General features: G+C 47.4%; 1 protein-coding gene across 2 annotated transcripts; it reads left to right on the plus strand.

Moving 5' to 3' along the window:
* The first annotated feature begins 2,167 nt into the window (after positions 1-2,167).
* On the plus strand, positions 2,168-23,971 carry LOC111153841 (sodium voltage-gated channel beta subunit 3). Of its 2 annotated transcripts, none has more exons than XM_022513106.1 (6): positions 2,168-2,204; positions 2,780-2,861; positions 9,882-10,045; positions 12,980-13,205; positions 17,411-17,549; positions 21,830-23,971. In XM_022513106.1, the coding sequence occupies exons 2-6, from the start codon at positions 2,807-2,809 to the stop codon at positions 21,891-21,893; spliced, it is 648 nt and encodes a 215-aa protein (XP_022368814.1). In that variant the 5' UTR covers positions 2,168-2,204; positions 2,780-2,806; the 3' UTR covers positions 21,894-23,971. The 2 variants fall into 2 exon arrangements, with proteins under 2 accessions (XP_022368814.1, XP_022368815.1); XM_022513107.1 differs by lacking the exon at positions 2,168-2,204 and adding an exon at positions 2,317-2,354.
* Positions 23,972-24,248: the final 277 nt, after the last annotated feature.

Below are 24,248 nucleotides of genomic sequence, written 5' to 3' on the forward strand. Positions count from 1 at the left end.
GAAGCAGGCTCCCTCCTGAGCAGAGAGCCCGATGTGGGACTCGATCCCAGGACCCTGAGATCATGACCTGAACCGAAGGCAGTGGCTTAACCCACTGAGCCACCCAGGCGCCCTACTTAGGAATTTTAATTGACGACAAGCTCATTTTGAGTGACATACGGCAGCAAATGTATTTGAATCGACATACCTTCTGAAGCAGGTGTGGCCATAATTCCCCTGGATTTATGCTGGTCAGACCACACGGGGAACATCATTTCCTGTTCTAAATGTCACTTTGAGAATCATGCTGACAAACTAAAAATCCTCCTGAGAAAGTGACAAGAACAGTTTGAGGACCACTTCATGGAGTGTGGGGAGGGAAGAGGAATGTACAGAATTTGACTCAATGTAAAGAAAAACTTCTTTAAACAGTAGAAGGGACAGGTACCTGGGTGGTCTCACTTAGCTAAGCATCTGCCTTCAGTTCAGGTCTTGATCCCAGGGTGCTGGAATTCACTCCAACATAGTCCCTGCTCAGTGGGGAGTCTACCTCTCCCTCTGCCCCTCCCCCCTGCTCATGCTCTCTCTCTTGCTCTCTCCTTCAAATAAAAAAATAAAATCTTCTTTTTAAAAGATTTTTTTTTTTTTTAATTTGACAGAGAGAGAGAGAGTGAGAGGGGCAGAGGGAGAAGCAGACTCCCCGGCCAAGCAGGGAGACTCTGGGATCATGACCTGAGCTGAAAGCAGACGCGTAACCAACTGAGCCACCCAGGCGCCCCCCAAAATAAAATATTTTCTTAAAAATCAGAAGGGACTAACTTGGGAAGTAGTAAGCTCTTACCCCTAAAAAGGGTCGAGCCTATTCATCAGGAATGTTCTTGGGGAATTCATGAATTGAACAAGTTGAATTAAGTCAACTTTAATTTCTCTTCCAAGCTTAATACATTGTGCTTTAAGGGCTGGCCTTCAAAACAACATAGAGTTTATGGCCTGGTGGCTCCCTGCCCAGGAAGAAGATCCGATCTTGGCAACCTTCTGCTATTCTGTCATATGTTAGGAAAGAGAATTTCCTGCCTATGGTTCGTTTACAGTCAGCTGTTACTCTCCCGTTCTTTTTTGGAATATCGGTGTCAAGCTTCCCCTTTTGGAAAGGGAGCAGGAGGGAATAAGAAGGGGGAGGGGGAGATTTTTGTATTAATCTTTCATTTCAGTTCCAGGCATTCCTAATCGAGTGGATATAACAAATCTGAGTTAGAATGTAAAGTTTCAGGTTTCCCTTCTAGAGATGGGGCGGGGGCGCTGAAACAGCTGTTAGGACTAGGGAGTGGCTAATAGTTGGAAGAAGCCAAACCACAGTCTGTCTCCTTTTAAACTAAAAAAAGAAAAGAAAAAAAGCGATTAGAGCAAGAGGGAGCTGCCCCCACCCACAGCACCGCTCTTGGGCTAACCTTTGGGTCACCTCCCTGGACGAGGAGGTGAACATGGGAACAGGTGCACCTCACTCCTCTCCACTCCTCCTAAGCAGGGATTATCTTGCTGTGTTCATAGTGTCCGGAACTAACTAATCAAGGCTAGACAAAGAATAGATTGGAAGAACAGAAGGGGCTGGGGTCGGGGGAGAGAAGCCCAGAGCTTCTCGGGTACAGTGTATATTACAGATGACATCATTGCCTGAAAAAGATTCGGCCCTCCCCTTCCCGGAGCTGGAGGCAAGCATGCGTGTGCGGGAGCAGAAGTGGGGTTGCCTGGAGGGTGTGAATTGGTGCGAGGGGGTGTGCCCGTGCTGGGGAGAGCTGCCGGGATGTGAAAGGGAGACCTGGAGACAGCGGGCTAGCAGAGAAACCGCGAGGTCTGGAGGTGTTTGCGCCGCTCTAAGCTCCGCCCCTCGCTCTGCCGCCGGTTCTGCCCTGGGAGGGGCACGCCTGTTTGGGGGTGGGGAGTGTGTGCACGAAGGGTGGGTCCGGGTAGCGGTGGGGGTGGACAGCCGCCTGCGCATGTCAAGGCTGACTGAACATACGCGGTCAAAGGGGACCTGGAGAAGGGCAGTAGGTCACCCGCCACCCAGGGTCCGGGACCGGGCACGATCCCGGGGCGAGCTCCGGAGAAGGGGCCCACCCTCCCTGTCCCCTCCCCCTGAGATCGGCAGCGCGACAGGAGCTTCCGCCTCCTTCCCCGCCCCTCCGGACCTTCCCGGGGAGCGGAGGGCGGGTGTGGACGGTACCGAGGTGGAACGAATTTTGGAGCTCAGACGGGTGGCCCGGGTGGCTTCGGGTGTCGGGGGGCACGCCCAGCTTGGAGAGCCGGTGCAGGCGGATGAAGCCGAAGCTCCTGGGTCTTGGCGGATCCTGGTCTGAGCATAGCTATTCCCAGGGGAGGTGAGAGGTGGATCAACATGGACCCCTTCGACAGCCCAGCCGCCTAGGGCCCTCCGCGCTGCTCTCTTCAGAGCTGAGCTGTCACCGAGGCGCAGACAGAAGCCTCTGAGCGCCTGGAATTTGTGAAGTTCCGGGGTGGGCGGGGAAGGCACTGTCCGTGGTGCTGAGCCGGATCCCAGCAACGGGCTCCGGGGAGAGCGCGCGAAGCTGCTCATCGGCTCCCTCGAATTGGGGCGGTGCGCTAGGGTAGCTTGGAGCTGAAACCCCCGCCCGGCTCGGAAAGCCCCCGGAAAGCCTCCCCAGTCGCTGGCGCTTGACCCTTATTTCAGTCAGAAAGTCGCCCCCTTGGGGCAGTTCGTCCCAAAGGGTTTCCTCGAAAGTATCTGAGAGGGCGAGTTGTTGACCAAGGGAATCTCTCTGTTTAGCCTCGGAAGCCACCCGCCGGAAAAAAGATGCCTGCCTTCAACAGATTGTTTCCCCTGGCTTCCCTCGTGCTCGTCTTCTGGGGTAAGTACCGGCACCCTGCCGTGCGAAATGCAGATAACAGTAATAGTGCCAACAATAATAACACTTAATTCATGTCGTTTGTGACAGAAAGGAGCCCTGGCTGGCTTCCCTCTATGCTTGTCTGCCAGACACGGAGCTCCATAGGGGTTCCATGAGAGCTGGGATTTTGAGATTGGAAAAACACGTCCTCAATCCTGCTGCTTTATTCCTGAGCCACCCTTGGTGGTTTTTCCACCCCTCTTCCTGTTTCCTGTTAATTCCAAAGTATTTTCCCCCCTTTCCTTTGCTGAAAGGGAATGCAGCTACGTTCGTTATGAAAAATCTCAGTTGCATTTACATTTCATTTTTCAATGAGGAATCAGTCGGTCTTCAGATTAATTCCCATGTCTTTTTTTAAAAAGCTGGATGCACGCATTTTGAGAATGAAAACACTTTAGCTGTCGGCCCATTTTTAAAATTCTAACAAGGAAAATAGGCTTCAGCCATTTGCAGCTATGCCTTTGATAAATGGGCACCTGGGCATTGCATCTTTATTCTTTTTCATGAGCATCTGAAGCTAAGGTGCTTTGGTGTTTGGAGACCAATGTTTTTTTTGCTTTCAGAAATGAATAGGTTCTTGTTTGTTGTGAGGAAATAAGGTGACCTTCTCCTTCCAAATACGGAAGACCTTCACTTGCAACAGTAGGGCTAAGCAGAGTAGTGTCCAGGTAGGGTTCATGCATGTGTGTAGAGAGAGTTAAGGAGTCTATGTGATAACATCTGAATATGTGATTGAGAGAATGCTTTACTCAGTGTATGTATATGCCTGTGTTTAAATGTGTGAGCATGTTAGAATGGGCATCCGAATAGATTGGTGAAGATGTGTGCGCTTGTGTGTGTGTGTGTGTGTGTGTGTGTGTTGGTTGTGTAGTTCTGGGCATCTCTGTCTTGATGACTCTGATTAGATCCTCAGGTCAAATATAGGTGCTCTTCAGTTAACAGATTGCTTCACATAATCTTCTACATTCCCACTTTTTCCGTGTTTTTACCTTTCTGTATGCTAAAAATCAATAACCAGTATAATTAGAAGTGATTGTGCCCACCGGCTTTATTGGAACTGGGCATGTGGGATTATCCTCCTATGCTTGGTGTGAAACTCATTCTGTCTGTGCAGTGGCAAATATGCTGATGGGAATTGCCTCTTTGCCTTAGTATCACTTTATTAAGCCTCCAGGACTTACTGGCTGCCGGCATTATCTGGATTTTGCATGTGACCAAAAGCAAAGCCAAGCTTCCTGTTGAACAAAATGCCTGATGAGATAGTCCAGGAAGGACAAAAAGGAAGAGTAATGCCAGTCCTAAGGGCAGACTCACCGCCATCCATCCCCAATAGAGTAGACTAGACCTGAAGATGAAGCCGACATAATAGGTTGCCAATGATCTCACCTGCCTTGAAGATTTAAGGCTGGAATTTCCTCAGGGGAGGCTAAGACTAGGGACATGAGACTTAAGAGAAGTTGGTCTGGTAAGAAAGAGTGTGAGTAAAACAATGGGAGATGAAGTTGATGAGAGCCTTGTAAAGCCCTTGTAAAAGGCTCTACAGAATCTTTCTTCCCAAACCTTAATTTAAATTTTTAGCTCCCTGCCTGAATTCCAGCAAAGGGGATGAGCATGCCTTCTCCCAAGCACCTCTTTGGACTTACAAAGCCTGGCTTGGAGTCTTAGCTCTGCCATTAGCTTGCTATGTAACAATCTTAGAGTATCTGGTTCCTCATATGTAAAGTTTGGAAGTTGGGGCAGATAATATTTAAGACTGAATAGTAAGGAAGTATTTACAGAATATTGCTAAACTTGGCAGTGTCCACGCCTCTCCTCACCCCACTCCCCACCCCACCCCAACATAGAACCTTTGGGAGAAGTGTGCACATCACACCCATCCTTGGTAATTCTCAGCTTCTTCATAACTGGAACATTGTTTCACAAAACTTAAAAGCTGCAGAAGGAAAGAGGGATGGTTTGGGAAACTTGGCCATCAAATGTAAGAGAAAGGGCCTCGTTTCACAAATGCAATTTCATTTTATTTGAATGTAATTCTAGTATTGGAAACCATTCCTCCCCAAGCTGATTTTTCACATGATGCAAATAGGAATGGAAAGTATCTTTTCCATTATATTATTGTCTGCATCTCTTGAAAAAACTTCCCTTATTTCCTTTAATAAAGTATATAATGATAATTAAAAGAAAACTCTATACTTGCCTGGTGCTTTATAGTTTACAAAGCATTTTTCAATCCATTACCTCTTTTTGGTCACCGTATCGATCCTTGGGGGTAATCAGGGGAAAATAGTATTATTTCCAATTTAGAGGTGAGAGAATGAGCTCAGGGAGAGGGAAGGACTTGCTGGAGAACTCTTTTCTCCTGATTTCAGTCTCCTACTACTTGTTCTAGCACTTCTTATGGACACGTCCTGCTCTGCAGGATTGCAAGATAGGTATCGTCCTGTCATCCCTTTTCTGAGCCATCACCTTTTCTCCCCTCTGCCAAACCATTGCCTTTCCTAAGGGCCTCCTGAGCCTCTAGGCCCAGGTCTATTCTCCCAGATGTCTGCTGTGTTGGGTGGGGAATATTTTCCTCTCTTCCCCCAGCAGCCCATCTTGCTGGATCCCATTCTTTCAAGGCTCTGCTAAGTGACTGGCTAATTTGATAGACAAATCACTTCAAGGTATTAATATCTACAGATAACTTCATCTATTACCCTCCTTCAGAAAGTATTTACATTCTAATCAAAGCCTTTATTATCTTAGCACAAGGAAAAGAATTCTAGAGCAAGGTCAGGAATGCCCAAAGAAGAAAAAGATTAGAGGAGTTGGTTCAATACACATTACTCTCTACCTTATAATAGATTGATATTATTCCTTAATTAAATATAATCATTAGTAATAACATCATATTCTACCTTCTTAGAAGTTTCTTCATTTTTTAAAAATTTTATTTATGTGTTTGAGAGAGAGAGCACAAGCAGGGGGAGCAGCAGAGGGAGAGGGAGAAGCAGGCTCCCTGCTGAGCAGAAAGCCTGATATGGGGCTCGATCCCAGCACCCTGAGATTATGAACTGAGCCAAAGTCAGATGCTTAATGAACTGAGCCACCCAGGTGCCCCAAGTTTCTTCATTATTACTATGGAAATGAAGAAGAGACCAAAAGTGAAGTGATCTGGCCAAGACTATTCTAGTTTATTCTTTACAGTCAGCAATGTGGACTGAATACCTACCATGTGTACAACCATTCTTGGACAGCTAGAGGATTTCAGAGAGGGGCAGTCTCCATGGGCTGGAGAAACAGATTTCACCTCTTGATGGATGGAGCAGCAAGTCATATTGCAAAGGGCAAGCAAAGAGGGATGAGAGAATTTTGTGGCCATTTTGCAATGTACTATCCAGGACCTCATGAGCAGAATTCTATGAGAAGGGAATTAGTAGCATTCATTCTCTGGTGCAGTTTTCCTGACTGCATATATTTTGTCCTCCCTCCTTTAAGTGTAAACGAACTAACTGTACCCCTATTTAAGACCAGTTCATCTACATCACCTGTGACCTGTGGAAGGATGTGTGGTCTGGCAAATTATTCCTTTTCAAACCCCAGCAGCTCTACTACACCTTCATCCAAGCAAAACCACTGAGCCATCTCTCAGTCTCATCAGTGTGCCAGCCTCTTAACTACTCTCTTTGCTTCCGCACTTGCTTTTCCTCACCTCTTCCGTTTATTCGCAACAACATAGCAGTCAGGTCATGTAATTTTGTATAAATCATATCTTTCTTCCACTCAGAGTACTCCAGTGTTCTCCAAGTCACTCGGAGCAAAAGTCAAGGGTAAGGTTCTAACGGTGGTCTGCAAGACCAGCCATGATCTGGCCCTGGTTTTTGTCTCCTTCTCACTCTGTTCCCTGTGCTTTATTGTGCTTTTTGCTTTGGACAGACACTCCCCCCTCCCCAGGACCCCTGAAATGCTATTTCCTCTATTTGGCATACTTCCACACTGATATTTGTATAACTCATTTCTTTCCCTCATTTTTTTCCTTCCGTGCCTGCTCATTGTCACCCTCTCAATGAGGCTGTCTCCAATGTGTCTGTGCTCCTCTACTCTGTTTTACTTCTTCTCATAGCACTTATTATAATGTAATGTATCTTGTTTTTCTCACCCTCCCCTGGAATGTAGACTCTATGAGAGCAGGGATGGTTTCTGTTTTGTTCCCTGTTGTATTGTCAGTGCCTAGAACAGTGTCTGGCACACAGTAAGCACACAGCATATTTGTTGAGTAGGTGAACAAAGAGATGAAGGGTAAAATATCTTAACAAGGGATAGTGTACAAAGCACATTCATATAAATAATTCCATAGAATTTCCATGATGGCTCCGTTAGAGAGATGTTATTTCCAACATTCTGTTGATGAATGAACCGAGTCTTTGGGGTTAAAGAGTAGATAAAACCAGGCCTTCCATTGCCAAATACATCTTCATCCTGCCTCTGAATTTGTAACCGTGCATTCCTTGGTATATTTTCAACCATGCTGCTTTGAAGTCATCATCATTGAACTAACTTATTTTCACCATGTCTCATTAAATATGAATGTGCCCCAAGGCTCCCTTCTACACAGAGTTCTCAAGGCACATGCTCTGCATCTCTGTTCATTCCCAAGCTTTTGCAAAGACCACACCTTCTTCTCTTCAAACACATCACATTCTGAAAGTGTTTCTGGTCAGTTCTCTCCAGATAGGGACCCTTTCCCCAAAAAGGGATGGTCCATATGCAGAAGCAGGAGACCCTCTTTTTTTTTTTTTAAGCAGGAGACCCTCTGGCAGATTGCCCAATAAGACGAGCCCCAACTTGTTTGAGAGTTTTAAAACCAATTAACTTTATTTTACATTGATATTTTAAACTTCATCATAGTGCCACTTTGTTTGTTTGTTTGTTTGTTTGTTTGTTTGTTTGTTTTTAAAGAAAGGCAGACTGTCCAGTGCCTCATTTGGAGGTGTCTGGAGTCTTGGGAGATAGACTCCCCTATGTTCTTTTCCAAATGGACCTTGAGAGCTTGTTTGGAGGTTCACAGCCACTCATATACCCTTGAGCAGAGAATAGTCCTCCTCTGTAAGGTCGTCCCCTCTCACTGAAGTGCACAGCTTTGGGAGGGATGCACGTGGAGCGGTGAGGGAGGAAGGGGACCTGCCTAAGCAGACAGATGAGCCAGATCAACCCTGGCTTTCAGTGGGGTGACAGATCCTAGGGCTACTTGCTTTTTAAATTCTGTGTTTAATAGTGACATTTTTTGCCTTTGAAGCCAGTCGAATGTAATTTATTTTTTGACTCAATTAGTTGGTCAATCTCATTTTAAGCTCTAAATAAAGCTTTCCTCTGTTTTTAGAATGAACAGCCTGCCAATACAGAGACAAACTAACCATTTATAGTGTACTAGCCTCTAAATAGCAATGTGTATCGTTTCATTTTTTAAGGGGTTCTGTTTTTGTTATTAATTCATCAGATGGGGCCTTATAAGTCCTGACATAAGAATCCTTTGTGGTCATCCCACTTTTTAATCTTCTATACAATGAAGTGTAAACTCTTACCAAGTAGGTTTGGTTTTTTTGTTTTTTTGTTTTTGTTTTTTTTTTTTGCATTTGTAAACAGCTTCAGCACCAGAAAATTATTTTTTCTTAATAAGTTAAACTTACTTTCTTGTAACTTTTGGAACTGGACAGAAGTTCCTTTCTCTTCTATAGGCCAGCCTTCAACTATTGGAAAACAGATAAGTTCTGTGTCCAAGCCAGGCACCCCTCATCCTCCTGTCTGTTTCTCCCCAGATTTTGTCCCCAGACCCTGCTCCATATTGCTCCCCTCTGGGCATGCACTCATTGAACAACTTCCTTTTGCAAACTGTGACACCCTGAACGGATCATAATGGTCCAGATTTGTTCTGAACAGTACGAAGGCCCTGTTGCTCCCTCGTTCTGCACATTGTACATCTGTTAATGCAGCCCACATTTGCACTTGCTTTGCTGGCAGCCACATCCCACTTTTGACTCATTCTGAAAGTACAGTCTGATGTACTCACCCTTTTTTAATGGGTTATGAGTTTCTAGAGAACAGGGACTGGAGGTCCACACCTCCATGTGGCATACAAGGTGTCCCCCTGATTCTGACCTCTCTCCAGATTTTTAACTTTGTTTCTCTCCACTCCTCTGCGAAAAGCATACTCTGGCCGAGGGTCTGTTCCCTTGTCTTCCTCACTGCTGCTCCATCCCCCACCAGGCATCAGAATTACCTACGTTTTTTTTTCATAAAGTTCAGATATAATTACATCTCTCCATGGCTTGCAGACATCTGACCCCTCATGTTGTGAAGACCATACAAAGGTCTTCACAGTGTGGTCCTAGCTCCCCTTCTACACCCCAGCCTCATCTTCTTCTTCTTCCTCTCTCCCCAGTCCAACCAGGAATAATTGGCGCTCCTCTGGGAACAGAGCCCATCGCCAGCACAGCACTCATCATGGCCCCATTTCATGATATTTCAGAGTATGCGTTCCCTGCTAGATTCTAGATGCCTTTAGGGTGTGGTTAGCGTTCCGTTCATCGTTGCATCTCGGCCTAGCATCAGGCCTGGCCTGGGGTAGATTTCAGTGAATGGTGGTTGAATGCAGGGGTGCATGGTGGTCAGTGGATGGGTGTGTGTGTGTGCCCTGTTTCCCACCTAGACTCTAAGTCTTTGAGGGCAGGAGTCAGGGCTGTGCCACACCCTAACTGCATCCTGGGAGGCTTGCAGTGACCTCCAGGTCATTCATGGCTCCTCTAGCCCATTCCCCGCCCGCTCCGAGCGTGCACCCTTGGGGAGCACAGGTGTCGATGTACGGACACATACATGCGATTTTCAAGTTTGTCTCATGACTCTTTCTTCTCTGTCTCTCCTCCCTCCCTCTTGTTCTCCAACGCCACTCCGGTGCCGGCTTCCCCCACACCTCCTGTTCCTTCCCTGTCACTGGCCTCTCTGCAGTCAGCGTCTGCTTCCCTGTGTGTGTGGAAGTGCCCTCGGAGACGGAGGCCGTTCAGGGCAACCCCATGAAGCTGCGCTGCATCTCCTGCATGAAGAGGGAGGAGGTGGAGGCCACCACGGTGGTGGAGTGGTTCTACAGGCCCGAGGGCGGTAAAGATTTCCTTGTATGTCTGGCTGCGGATGCTGGCCTTTCTTTTGCTTGCCTCTGCTATTACAGGCCTGGATCCTGAGAGTCTGGGAATGCGAAGATCTGACAGACCCTGGCTCTTTCTTTTCAAAGCACTGACAGCTCCCCTGCAGATACCTGACAGCCCAGCCTCTGTGAAAGGAAGGGTGCCGGCCAGCTGCAAGCATTCCTGCTTACAAGCAGGGGAAGGGGGAGAAGAGAGAAATAGCGTTTAGCGCCTACTGTTCGCTAGTCACCGGATAAGGCACCTCGTAGGTGTTTTTAATTTTCTGCACTGTCCTAGGGGATGGATTAAATTAGCAGGAGCACTGAAACGACACTCAGCGTCATTATATGGAATAGCGTAGGCTAGCTCATTGAAATCTCACAGTCCCAGTGAAATAAGACTTGCAGGGATGACCAAGCTGCTTTTCTTCTCCTCCTCCTCTCTCTCCTCCCCCTCCTCCTCCTTCTTTTTATTTAAATTCAATTATCCAACTTAGAGTACATCATCTGTTTCAGATGTAGCATTCAATAATTTATCAGTTGGGTACAACACCCAGTGCTCCTCACACCACGTGCCCTCCTTAATGCCCACCACCCAGTGACCCCATCCCCCACCCACCTGCCCCAAGCCGCTTTTCAGCTGGTATACCCAGTACAGCCGCATCCGTGAGTAAAATATTTAAATAGTTCTGTGGTGGGTATTTAGCTATGCCTAGCTTCCCAAGTGGCCTCACCACCACGGGTCCCACTAGGAACCTCCGGATGTCCCCATGTTCTAGAGACTGAGGGATCACCCTGACAGAGCAGGGAGCCTCCAAGCCCCGCCCCATGCTGTGGCTAATGTCAGTTCTGATTGGTTGGCGCCACTGCCAATATGGTTGTTATACGCTTTGAATACCCACTTGGGGATGCCCATTACTCACACTTTCACTGACCGCGGGACCTCGCTGCCTGTCTCGGTTTGAGTCTCGATTCCACAACTTCTGGGTTATGTGCCCTGGTACAATTTGCTTCGCCCCTCTGTGCCTCAGCATCCTCATCTCTAAAATGGGGGTGCGAACCACAGCTACCTCAGAGAATTGTTACCTTCCGAGTTGTTAGCTTTAACTTTTAAGGCTATTTAGAATAGCCCTGGGATATAGGAAGCACGATATAAGTGTTTGCTAGAGAAGAGGTATACGTCCATAAGTGAGGCGCCTGGGGCCTGGAGAAGTTAAGTTAATAAGAGAGCTTAGATTCGAACCAGGGACACAAGGCACTTCTTACTGCCCTATCCCACCTTCCTGCAGACAAGTTTCTTTTCTACAAAGACTTCATGGCGACAATAATAGGGGGAAGTTGAATGTTTGCTTCAATTGGGAGCCAACAACGGAACCAGTAGATGTCCCCCAAATCTTGGTTTTTCACCCAGAGTTGACTGTGACTGACACTAGTCCCCAGGTTACAGGAACCTGGATGTCTGGCTGGATGCGAAGGCTCCCACTGACCTCAGGCCTGGTTCTATGCCAACCCCCAGCTCGGCCTCCAGGCTGCCCAAAATGAGTAGAAGTTGACTCAGAAGGAAGAAAAGAAACTTTAAAAAGTTGTAGTGGACATACAGAGCAACACTGTCTCCTAGAAATGTTTGCGACAATGGGAATGCTCTATCTGTGCTGTCCAGTACAGTAGCCACTGGCTACAGGTGGTCACTGAGCACTTGAAATGTGTCTAGCGCAGTGGAGGGATTGAATTTTACATTTTATTTCATTTCTAGTTATTTAATTTTTATTGTAGAGAGCCACGCGTGCCAAGTGGAGACTAGAATGGACAGCACGCCTGTAGAGAATAAAGAGCTGGAGAGAGTGAGGAGGAGGGGGTGTCTGAGAAAACCAGTTTTGAGACCACATTTCACTTATAATTCAGCCTAAAATGAAAGACCTGAGGTGTGCATATCAGTTGGCAGCTCTGTTTATCTGTGACACCTTTTGCGTCCTCGGTCCCCTTCCTGTGACCTGATCCAGGCCGACCACATCCTCTCAGTGAGAACCAGATCAGAGAGGCAAGTTTTGAGGCCAAGACTTTCAGATGTCTTCGTGACACAGGAAGCCACCTTTCTAGGTCTCTCTGCTCTGTTTTCTCACCGGCTGCCCCCGTGACACATCTCACTCTCTCTTGCTCTCTGTCTCCTTCCAGTTCTTTCTTTCTCCCAACTTCCCCCCTCCTGGTCTCCTGTATGCTTCACTCACCTTTTAAAAATTTTTAAAAAAAATATTTTATTTAGGGGCGCCTGGGTGGCTCAGTGGGTTAAAACCTCTTGCCTTCGGCTCCGGTCATGATCCCAGGGTCCTGGGATCGAGCCCCACATCGGGCTCTCTGCTCCGCGGGGAGCCTGCTTCCTCCTCTCTCTCTCTCTGCCTGCCTCTCTGCCTACTTGTGATCTCTGTCTGTCAAGTAAATAAATAAAATCTTTAAAAAAATATTTTATTTATATGAGAGAGAGAGAGAGAGTATGAACAGGGGGAGTGGAAGGGGCAGGGAGCCCAACGCGGGGCTTGATCCCGGAACCCTGGGATCATGATCTGAGCCAAAGGCAGACACCTAACTGACTGAGCCACCCAGGAATCCCCATCACTCACCTTCTTTCATGTTCTTCCTTTGCATCTTTTTTCCTGCCAGCCTTCTTCCTGCCTCCTCCTTTCTGCCTCTTGCTTTTCTTTGTCCAGATGCCTTGATACCTGTTTACCTTTGCTCATCTTTCCCTGCCTTTCTCTCTTCCCTGCCCTTCTCTGAGCCTCATCCCACTCCTATTCTTGGGATCTCCTTGTAACCATGTCCCCTTTCTTCCCTGTCCCTGCACCATTCTCCTTTGCCCTGCCCTGTCCCCATCCCAGCTCTCCGACCCGATTTTCTCTCCCGACCCTGCTCTCTTTTGCTTCTCTACCTGCAGATCTACGAGTATCGGAATGGCCAGCAGGAGGTGGAGAGTCCCTTCCAGGGACGTCTGCAATGGAATGGGAGCAAAGACTTACAGGACGTGTCCATCACTGTGCTTAACGTCACTCTGAATGACTCCGGCCTCTACACCTGCAACGTGTCCCGGGAGTTTGCTTTTGAGGCGCATCGGCCCTTTGTGAAAACTACACGGCTGATCCCCCTCCGAGTCACCGAGGAGGGTGAGGCTGGGGCGCAGGGTCTCCAGGGTGCCCTGCTCTTGGGGGAGGGAGGACAGTGGGCTTCCACCCAAATGACACCCTTGCAGAGTGCAAAACCCATATATCGAGAGTGGCGATACCTAAAACTGTCAGCATTGACTTGTCTTCCTGTAGCGGCCAGTTTCCTGCAAACTGCCTGATAGCTTGCCTCTCTGTGCCTTTCTTCAGAGCAGAAAGGCTCAGGGATGACAGGAGAATGACCTCTTCCTTCATCCCCTAACTCTCATCCTTAGAGAAGGAGGACAGCCTCCATAAAGCCCAAAGCTGCCAAATCAGCTGCACCTGCTTCTCTGGCTTGTGTTGAATCCCTGACTCGCTGGGCACAGGGAATGCTCATGAGGTCATCTAGAGGTCCTCAAACCCTCCTGTATGTAAGCCATACACATCCCTGAACCAGCGGTGCTCAAACTTCAGCAAGCCTCAAAATCCCTTGCAGGACTTTTAAAAATGCAGACTTTCTGATTCTGTAGATAGAGCTTGGGAATTTGCACGCCTAACAAATTGCCAGGAGATGCCCCAGCTGCCGGGGACGGCACTTTGAGAACCACTCCTCTAACCAAAGTTGGACAGCCTTTTGTCTTCTGTTCCCCTCCCCGCAATTAATCACCCAAGCAATCTCCTCCTTCCCCATCCCCAGCATCTCTTATTACATAACCTCATTCTCAACTGGGAGAACAAACTTTCTAGTCTTTAGTTTAAAATCTTCAGATTTCCCACAGCTAGTTTCTTGTTGGGGTGGGAGGTGTGGGGAAGCCCTTTCATCAACCCAACTCAAAAGTTTCTCTTTTAATCCAGTCCAGAATCCAGGGCGAAGTTTGAGTGTTCTCATGCACAGTCCTTGTGCTTCCTTCCTTCATTTTTTTTTTTTAAGATTTTATTTATTTCTTTGGCAGAAATCACAAGTAGGCAGAGAGGCAGGCAGAGAGAGAGAGAGAGAGAGGGAGGAAGCAGATTCCCTGCTAAGCAGAGAGCCCGACGTGGGCTCATCCAGGTTCAATGATGGTTCCATTTCTCTTAGCCTGTTCTCAGGCAGTCTGTTTCCAGCATCTTCTTAGCTTTATCGCTGCCTCAAGATGCCGGGTGGTGAGAAGGCAAAAGGTGTTGGACATGAAAGAAGAGGTCAAAGTCAAGATAGGGCATTCCTAGGATTTCCAAGGATCTCAACTTCCAAACCACAAGTGTATGTTTTTCTCATGTTATTGTGATAGAATTCATAATGCAAACTTGAGAGCGAATGGCAGGTCAAGAGGGGTCATGATTTTGTCCTGATGTGGGCACTATGACTCAAACGGAAGATAGGTCAGTTCTGAACGTGCAGAAGCACTCTCAGACCACTGGCGTTTAGACCTGATGAGCCATTTTCCCCCTCTGGGCCAGTCTCCTCTTGTGCACAATGAGTGTGTTGGCCTGGAAGCTCTCTAAGGTATTTTTCTGTTCAGAAGTTCCATTAGCCTCTCTGTTTACACACCTCCTCTCCCCGGGGAGCAGGGGCTTGCGCCCTCTGCTGCTCACCATGGGGAACTGCTGGCTGCTGACAGCCGGGCACTAGGAAGGTGCCTGTCTGCACCCACTGCGCTCCCAGGCTTTTGCCTCCAGAGACCCTCACGCAGCCAGTGGAAGGTGTGCCAAAGCTGAACCAGTCTGCCTGCTGGGCGCCAGAGCCAGGCTTGGGTAAGAATAGAAGGAAAACAAGTTTGTTGTTGGAACCACAGATCCTCTTGGGATGCTAGGACTGGAAGGACGTTTGGCTCTCATTTCATGCAGGGGTTCTGAGCAAAGAGCAGGTGTTGGAATTGCCCAGGGGGCTTGTCTTCCGTGTGGACATCTCAGTACCGCTCTTGTGGGTATGAGTTCGGAGGGTCAGAGTGAGGTCTGGCGTGTGTCAGTAGAAATGACTCCCTTGGTGATTGCCTGGAGGATGCAGCCCTGGTGTCCCTCATTTTGTGGTGGGGAGATCAGTGAGGGGGCTTGCCTAGAGATGTGAAGCAAATTAGCACCAGACGCAGGACTCCAAGCCAGATCTTTTGCCCACCAGGCTAGCTCTATGTCCATGACATCTTCTCCTTCTACCACCGTCACACTCTCTGCTACTCTTTCTTCTCCTTTTCGTAACTTTTTCCCTCTTCCCATCCCCCACCCCTTCCCTTCCCCTCCCTTCTTTTTCCCTTCCCCTTCTCTTCCCTCTTCCTTTCCCTGTCCCTTCTCTTCTCCTTCCCCTTCCTCTCCCACTCCCCTTTCCCCATCCTTTCCCTTCCCTTCCCTCCTCTTCCTCTCTTTCTCTTCCTCAGTGAGACCCTGGCAGCCTCCGAGAATACCTCCCTGCCAGATACTACTGGTCTCATAAGGCTCAGAGTCACATGCCCCACCATGACATGCCCCACTGTATGTCCTCCATTCCTATAGTCTCCCAGAATCTCTCTGGTTTTCTTTGTTCAAGCTGAAATTATCCTACCCTAAGCTCTGGCCTCCTGGCTCTAAGACAAAAATCTGAAGTCTTTTTGCCTAGAAGTAAGTAAAAATAGTGAGCCTAGTTAGCTTCTTGTGTTACTACTTCTGGGCTATTGCATTAATACAATGCGTGCTTTAAGATGAATATGTCCTAAATCAGGTAGTGTCAAGGCCACAAAAAGACATTTGATGTGTATGGTGTTCTGGGCTTCAGGCTGCATCTCTGACCTCCAGCTCCAGGAGGTCCGGCATCCAGGAAACCTGGATGATCGTGGAGCCTTTAGACTGCTTCTCTGAGCTGAGGGTCTTGGCAATGGCTATTCTGTGCTTTCAGTGAGCTAATGAGCGAGGACTTATGGATGACTGGGGCTGTGAATAACCAGGGACCATGAATCTAATGTATGGGTAGGAGCTAGCAACGGGAGATGTGGCTAAAACCTTCCTTCCCACTAGAAAGAAGGATCTGTCAGGACACTCGCCATGGAGCTTGTTTTAATTGTCATTTTGGTTGGCCGTGAAACAAAGATCAATATTTATTTATATTCATTCATTCAACAAATACTTACGGAGTACTTCAACTATTCTGGCATTAGACAACAGGCTGATAATTCAGAAATAAGTAAAATATGTTCTTAATAAGCCCACCATCAGTAGGGAAGACAGAGAAACCCATGGCAGTACAACCTGGGGAGTGTCACGATGGATGAGGAGGACAAGTGCGCAGAGGAGGACACCCTCTGCATGAGAGGCTGAGGAAAGCTTCTCAGCCCGGGCCTTTGGTGGCATCTGGGAGAATGGTCAGGGGACTGAAAAGCAGGAGGGGATGTTGAGACAGAGGTAGCAGAGTGAGGGGCAGTCCCATCGAGGAAGAGGAAAGGGTTTGGATAGATGTCCGCGGATCCCAAAAGACCACAGTGTATATGGGAGCGGAAGTTTTGCCCGTGCGTCGGATGGCGATGAGGAGAGCAGGGCCGGGCGATGAATGGTCTCACGTGCCACGTTCAGAGTTCAGTCTTTCTCCCGAGGGCGGCGGGGAGCACAAAGGGTTCTAAGCATAACAAAGGCAGGATCAGATTTGTGTTTCAGAAAGCCCGGTTAGTACATGCAATGCTCCAATTCTCATTTCTGTTTGGGTTTGGGATGACGTGGAAGGAAGACAGTGGGAAGGACCCTGTTTCCAGTCTGGTCTTGTAGAGAACATGCCCAGCTCACAGGGCTGGCTGACAGCTCTGGCCCCCGCTCTCTCCCTCTGCCACTCTAATGTCAGAGGACAAGGTGGCTGAACTAGACACATTTCCCACCTCTGTGTAGACCATCACATCTCACCAGACAGACGTTCTGGAACACAGTAGATAGTGTCACAGTGGGAACGGCTACCCTGGCCTTACCTTTTAGGGAGATGAGTCTCCAATAAGGGAAATGACTCTTCACATAAAACCCAGTTCTTATCTCTCACTCGGTTCCCAGATTCTTTCCTTGGCTCTGTGATTTCTTCCACTCCCCATTCCTCTGCATCCCCCACTCCAGAAGGAAGTCGGTGAGCGAGCGAGCAGAGAGGAGCGTCGGACGGTATTAAATCTCTCCGACATCTTCTCGAGTTCCTTAGCCCCAGGGCTTATTTAAGTGACACTTAAAAATAGGTCTCATATATCTTGGAGCCAGTGACAGCTCTGGCTTTGCTGGGCGTGCATATTCTGAACCCTTTGTCCCCCTTGCAGCTGGAGAAGACTTCACCTCTGTGGTCTCGGAGATCATGATGTACATCCTCCTAGTCTTCCTCACCTTGTGGCTGCTCATCGAGATGATATATTGCTACAGGAAGGTCTCAAAGGCCGAAGAGGCAGCCCAAGAAAACGCGTAAGTTCAAAGATGCCAAAAATAAGGCTAACGGGCACCTTCAGAGCGCTTGCCCTCACAGTCGAGGTGCTAAGCAATTGACATGGTCCTCCGCTCTCCTCCCTATGATCTTCAAGGTAGGCAGCATCGATACACCCATTTAAGAGCTGAGAAAACTGAGCCTGGGAGAGTTTGCCCAAGATCATTATAAGAGGCAAAGCAAAGTTTTGATTCGTGCCTGCTAACTCTTGACAGGGACACTTAACCTTTGATGTAAAATAAGACCCATAAGCTACCATCTCAGTCCTACGAAATTCGCGTTATTATGATCATCTTACAGAGGCTGAAGCGGGCTCATAGAGGTTAAGTGGCTTGCGGAGGCCACACAGATAATGAGAGGCGAGGCTGGGATTTAGGCTTCTTGATTCCAAACATTTGTGCTCTTTCTGTCACACTCAGCCATTTGCCACCTTTTCTTGGCTAAGGAGCTTGGGGCCACACGATCTTTGCCCTGGAGCTAAGCAGCAATTGAATACCCAGGGTAGGGCCTCTCATTCTCCAAGGTCCAGACCGTACCGTGGCCATGTTCATCAAGGCCCTAGTCACTCGGGAGTGAGCACATCTGAGAAATGATGGGGTCTGAGGGTCTAAGAGGCCGCTCTGGCCTGTTAATTTGGGGAGAGGAAAGCACAGAACGGTCATAGATTTACAACGCTAGCCACAATGCAGAGGTGATATCCTAAAAACTGGAGGCAGATAAGATCACCTAAAAATGTTTGGTAAAGAAAGTATATTAGATGATGCTATGATCTCAGGAAAGTAAAAATTACAACTGATATAAGGATAGAAAGTAATGATATGCTGGGGAAGATTGTCATTCCTGGTGAAACCTAGGTTCTCAGGTTTTAATGCTTGGACAGAAAGGGCCTACAACTGGGCCTGCACACAAAACAGTTGGAACCGAGGCCTCCAGCAGAGCCAGGATCCTCCAAAGGCTACAACACATGTCAAGGACAGATGAGAAAATCAGTCTGCCAGCCTGGGGAAAAACCCAAGGAAACTTACCTGTCTTGGCCTGACTCCCAAAGAGAAACAGAAAAGATTCTTGAGAATTAGTAACCACAAGCCTGCAGTCACCACGTTTGGGATTTAAATTTATACTACCTGCATGATCCAGGAACCTCTAAGCTGAGAAATTCAATTAAAAAATTAGTCCCCAGACAGTGATAACCATATAGGAGCAAATGGAAAACCATTCTGAAGGGACCCTCTCTCAGCTGAGGCTTACCAGGATTCCCCGCGTAAAGCACGGCTGGATCTGATTTCACAGTCTGATCCAAAGCTAAAAGCCAGCACAGGCAAGACAAAGAACAAATGGCAGGATTAAATCCCAGGAACTTCAGACGCAGGACCTGGTAGAATTTTGAAAATAAGTTCATTTGAGAGAGTTAAAGCAATAAAATAAAAGCATAAGAATAGAGTCAGTTGCTAAGAAAAACAAACAGGCAGATTTCATTTTAATTTTTAAAGACTTTATTTATTTATTTGACAGAGAGACATCACTAGTAGGCAGAGAGGCAGGCAGAGAGAGAGGAGGAAGCAGGCTCCCTGCTGAGCAGAGAGCCCGATGCGGGGCTCGATCCCAGGACCCCGAGATCATGACGTGAGCCGAAGGGAGATGCTTAACCGACTGAGCCACCCACGCACCCCACACACAGGCAGATTTTAAGTAATTTAAGAAATCTGGAAATGAAAAGTAGAATCAATAAAATTTTAAAATGTGATGGAGGGGTTCACCAGAAGATTAGATACGGACGGGCAGGGCATCAACATAATTAAGCAGTACGGAGCGAAGCCCAGAGATCTAAAAAGATGGGCTATCACAATGAAACATGAAGGAAGAAAATGAGAATACCCATTAGAACAGAACAGGCAAAACGGAGGAGAAATGATATTCAGGGATACAGTGGCTGAGGAAAGATTCCTCAGATCCAGGAAGCACGTGTCCTGCGCTGCATAAATACTAAACCGAAACACCAGTCATCCCTAAACCAAAGAAGGGCGGCTACTCAGGTTACCTCCAGCAAATACCAGCAGGGTTAGAACTGCCTATGATATGAGAAACATGTCTGCTGGCTTCTGTTCAATATTAACTTGCAGATCCTAGGGAGTGTACTAAGTAAATACAGAGGGAAAAAAAGAGTAAAAATTGTGAAGGAAGACACCAAAGTATCATGATTCATACCCAATATAATTATCTATTGTTGGCTGGCAACCCCCTCTGGAGCTTCCCCGGTGTGATGGGAGGGCAGGGAGAGATGGAAGGAAGAGGCAGGCCTATCCAGATGGAATTAAACCAGGGAAATTACTTACACGACTTTTCCTGGGCAGCCACAGGAAAAGCCTGCCCGAATCTTAAAGGCTTTTGTAGACAGAGGCCTTAACTGGGTTCAGACGGGTATATACTGTCCAGATAGTCTCAACACCACATCACTGTCTTCAGACAGTGTCCCTGGGACAGTTTCTGGGAGTGGGGAAGGTAGGCAGAATGCACACTCCAAGAAAAGACGGCGGGGGGTGAGGGGGTTGGGGGGTGGGCAGCTTGAGTGCTGGAGTCCAGCTCCCGGGTCACCCAACAGCCACGTCCTGCCCGTAACTTCCCCCACCACCTACATAGAAAATCCAAGGGAAGCCTTGGACAAACCATTAGAGCCCGTGAGCACATTCCACAGGAGGGTAGATACAAATCAAAACACAAAAGTATAAAAACCACCTGTAGTCCAACCACAGACATTTAGAAAAACATTGAAATAGAACATTTGAAAAAAAAAATTCCATCACAGTGGCAACACACTGTCCGGCACCTGGGAATACATTTGATGAAAATGTGCGAGAACTTTCAGAAAATTGCAAAACTTTACTGGAAGACTTAAGACCTAAGTAAATGGGAGAATCAGACCTCACTGATGCAAACATGGCAATTCTCTCTGAACTTAATCTGTAAATTCAATGACATTTCCACCAAAACCCCTGTTGGATTGTTCAAGGAACTCAGTTAGTGGATCTTAAAAGTCATATGGAAGACCGAAGGGCCAAAACTAGTCCAAACCAAGCGATGCCCAGATTGTGACTCTTTTCTCCACCCGATCTCTGTTGTGTATTATTCTTTGGTTTTGCTTCTTGGTGGGCAACCCTTCTGATCATTCTTAGCTCATGAGCCATCGTTTGCCTATTTCAAAGAAAGAGCACTATTTAGTGAAGGTGGCTGGTAGGACTTTCCCTATCTGACATGAAGATTTCTTATAGAGCTATTAGAGAGAAGAGTTTATCCGTACTGACCTAGGCATGCAGCATGAAGAGAGCAAAGCCGAGAGCCCCCCTCCAAATGGGTCACGATAAAAAGATTCCCCCTCTCTCACACTAAACAGAAGTAAATTGTGAGTGGATTTAAAGACAAGGTAAAATGTACAACTTAAAAAGCCTATCACGGGAAAATAGAAGACACTATCTTCATTACCTTAGGAAAGAAGATTTCTTAAAATGCAAAAGGCACGGAGAGGAAAGAAGGGTAATTTTCATGACACTATCTATGAAAATCAGTTTAGAGACAACAGACCCAGAGAAGATATTTTCAAGACACAAAGCCAGCAAAGAAAAATCCAGGGGTGGGTGAGGGCTCAGTCAGTTAAGCAGCTGACTCTATTTTGGCTCCGGTCATGATCTCAGGGTCCTGGGATTGAGTTCCATGCTCAGTGGGGAGATTGCTTCAGGATTGATTCTCCTCTCTCCTGCTGCCCCTCCCCCTAAAAGAAAGAAACAAAACCAAGAGAAAAGAAAAGAAAAGAGAAAGGGAAAGGGAAAAGAAAAGGGAAAGAAAAGGAAAAATCCATGAGAAAAAGACAGGAAAACTGGGAAAGCACATGAATGAATTACAGAAGCAGAAACCCGAATCACTTAAAAACCTACAGCATTAGCAGTAATCAGGGAAATGGACATTAAAGCAACTATAAAATATAATTTCACACCCCACAGTGTGGTCAACATTTTAGCCTGAGACCCATGTGGATCAATGAGAAGATTCATGCATTGCTAGGGGAAGGGAAAAAAAATAGACAATGTCTAGTATTCTAGTCCCCGCTGAATGGGGCATTCTAGTTTTCTCTGGGAAACAGAGGCAGAAGGAAATGCGGAGCTGTTCTGCAGACATCGTTGTTCCTGTGCCCCCGCTCCTTCCCCTTTCTTGGGTTCCCACCCCTGGGTAGGAAAGTACTGATTCTCTCCTCCCTTCTGCCCTCCTCCAGGTCTGACTACCTTGCCATCCCGTCCGAGAACAAAGAGAGTTCAGCCGTACCTGTGGAGGAATAGAGGCATGCGCCTGGGGTGACGTACAGGGAACGGCCAGGGGCAGCGCATCCGGACAGCAGCTGGTGCAAGTGACTGTGTCCATCCACACCCAAGTGACTTTACATCTGACCCCTTAGATTTCTACCCTACCCAGAGTCCCCGCCCTCAGGGTACTACCTGAAGTCGATGATACCCAGGTCACAAAGCTCTACATCAAGCCCTTCAGAAGGTGAATTGCTTTGGCCTGAGTGTTGGAGCAACTTGAACGTCTTTCCCACCGCGACAAAAACTCCCCCACTCCCTCCTTTGTAAGGATTGTGGATTTGGTCAGAGTCTTCGGCTGGGCTGGACTGGGCCAGGCTGGAAATTCTCAGTGAGTTGTTTTATCGTTGGTAGGTGGTCTGGACCCCGAGGACGGGATATTCCAGATTCAATGATATCAACGGCATCAGAAGGGTGCCCCAGGGGCCACATCGCTTTGCCTCCTGCATCCATCCTTCTAGTCACTCATATCTGCTCACATCTGAACTTTCACCTCTGACTTCCTAACTCCATCAGACCTCTGCACACCCTAAGACTTTGCCAGAACCGAGGAGCCAACATTTCTATGTGGACTCAACCTCACCCTGTTCTAGCTTTCAAGCGAGGAGCTCCCATGCCAACCGGACTTCCTCCCTGGGCTCCAAATGACTCTGTACAAATGCTGGAGATGGCACATCCCTCTGTCCCTAACTAGCTGGAACTGGCTCGTCCTTCATTGCTGCAAGTGAATGGATGTCTTCATGGAAGGAAGCGGGAATGATTAATTCGGGTTAAAGCAAGAGTGTCATGAAGTGGGATTCCTTGAAGCCAGTTTTTTTCAAGTCCCTGGCCTACCTGACTAGAGCATCAGAGCAAAGCATGCCTTTCTAGGTTCTTCAGTGATAGAAAGTTTATTAAGCCTGGACCAAAATGTGCTCGGAACTTGGTACTCTAGGGCTCGATCCCGATAGGTCTCTAAGGCTTAAGCGGGGTTCAGTCCTTCAAGAAGCCAAAGACAGAAGTGGCTCTTAAAAGTCATGCAACAGGTTCATAACCCTATTGGGGTAGCACGGGTGCACCCTCCAAGGGGAGCACCCACCTGAGATCGCTGGGAAGCACTATTTCCCTGTGGGCATTGGAACAGAAATTCCTAAATTCTTCCTCTCAAAATTCCTGTAGATCAGTATTATTCCTCATTTCACAGGAGACAACTGGGACTCCAGACCGGGCTCAACTGAGTAAGAGACTTCAGAGGCTAACCTGGGGCATAATAAGCCTTAGATGCTGTCCAGTCGGGACTTTCAGAGACGGGATGATTTTGTTTTTAAAAAGACCTTGAAACTGAGCTTGGCTGTGGCCATGCCTCATCCCCAATCATGGGGGTGGGCTGGGTGATGGGCTTGGATTGCCTGGCTAAGGTTAACTCTGATAGCGTCAGGTAACTGGAATCCGGCTAAAAGGCCCAGAGTAGGACATGGGGTGGACTGGAAGAATTACCTCAGTGAACATGAAGAATCTTCCAGAAGGACGTTGCCTCTGGGAATACTTAAACTAAGAAATGTGCTTTTTAGTCTTAGATGGATGACATGTGAATGAGTGAAGAGACGGGCAGGGATCATTGACTTCCAAATATTCCACCCACGAATCCATGATGTCTCTCGCTGTTGGGTATTTTTCTGGATTTTGGGAGAGCAGAGGAACACTGAAAAAATTTGAGTCAGTGTCTCATTTCATTTCAACTGAGTGACTGGTCCAAGTGTGATGTCCTTCGGCACCTAGTGATGAGGAAGGGGAAGGCTGCTTTATGGGATATGAAAGCACGGCGGCGGCAGGGCCCAGGCAGTGAGATGTCCCTCAGATCTGGGGGAATGTGTGAGGGAAAGAGCACACTCCACAGGCTCTGGGGCTCACCCAACAAATCTTTCAACTCTTCCATCCTTGGGAGGATCTGCTTGAAACAAGTCCTTGTTCACATCTTCAAGAGTCCAATTTTATTGAAGAAAATACTTTCAGTAAACTCAAGCAAGACCTTTCTCGTTGGTAATTTCCCACACAATTCCTCTGAAATAGGCGGCAGAATATAGACCATTTTTCGTACAAAAAAAAAAAAAAAAAAAATCTGTGAGTTCCAGTCCCGTGGCTGGTGGATGGCCAAGTTTACAGCAGAAGCAAGCTACTTCCGACCAGCCGACCCTCCTCTTGCTTCCAGGAGACCATGCATCTGACTCGTAATCAAGTAGTACACATGATGGCTGCCTTTGTCCTTTTTCAAAAGCCCAACTCAAGTATTTCCTGAGTGGTTTGTTCTTTTTTTTTTTTAAGATTTTATTTATTTATTTGACAGACAGAGATCGC

Source organism: Enhydra lutris, unplaced genomic scaffold (assembly GCF_002288905.1).
Source record: "Enhydra lutris kenyoni isolate GAN:26980312 unplaced genomic scaffold, ASM228890v2 scaffoldscaffold34, whole genome shotgun sequence".
NCBI classification, from domain to species: Eukaryota; Metazoa; Chordata; class Mammalia; order Carnivora; family Mustelidae; genus Enhydra; species Enhydra lutris.

Excerpts from the sequence above, each read along its gene's own strand:
- LOC111153841 (XM_022513106.1), top strand. The coding sequence starts at position 2,807 with ATGCCTGCCTTCAACAGATTGTTTCCCCTGGCTTCCCTCGTGCTCGTC. Across the intron at positions 2,862-9,881 it reads CCTCGTGCTCGTCTTCTGGG|TCAGCGTCTGCTTCCCTGTG; the intron begins GTAAGTACCGGC and ends GCCTCTCTGCAG. Across the intron at positions 10,046-12,979 it reads AGGGCGGTAAAGATTTCCTT|ATCTACGAGTATCGGAATGG; the intron begins GTATGTCTGGCT and ends CTCTACCTGCAG.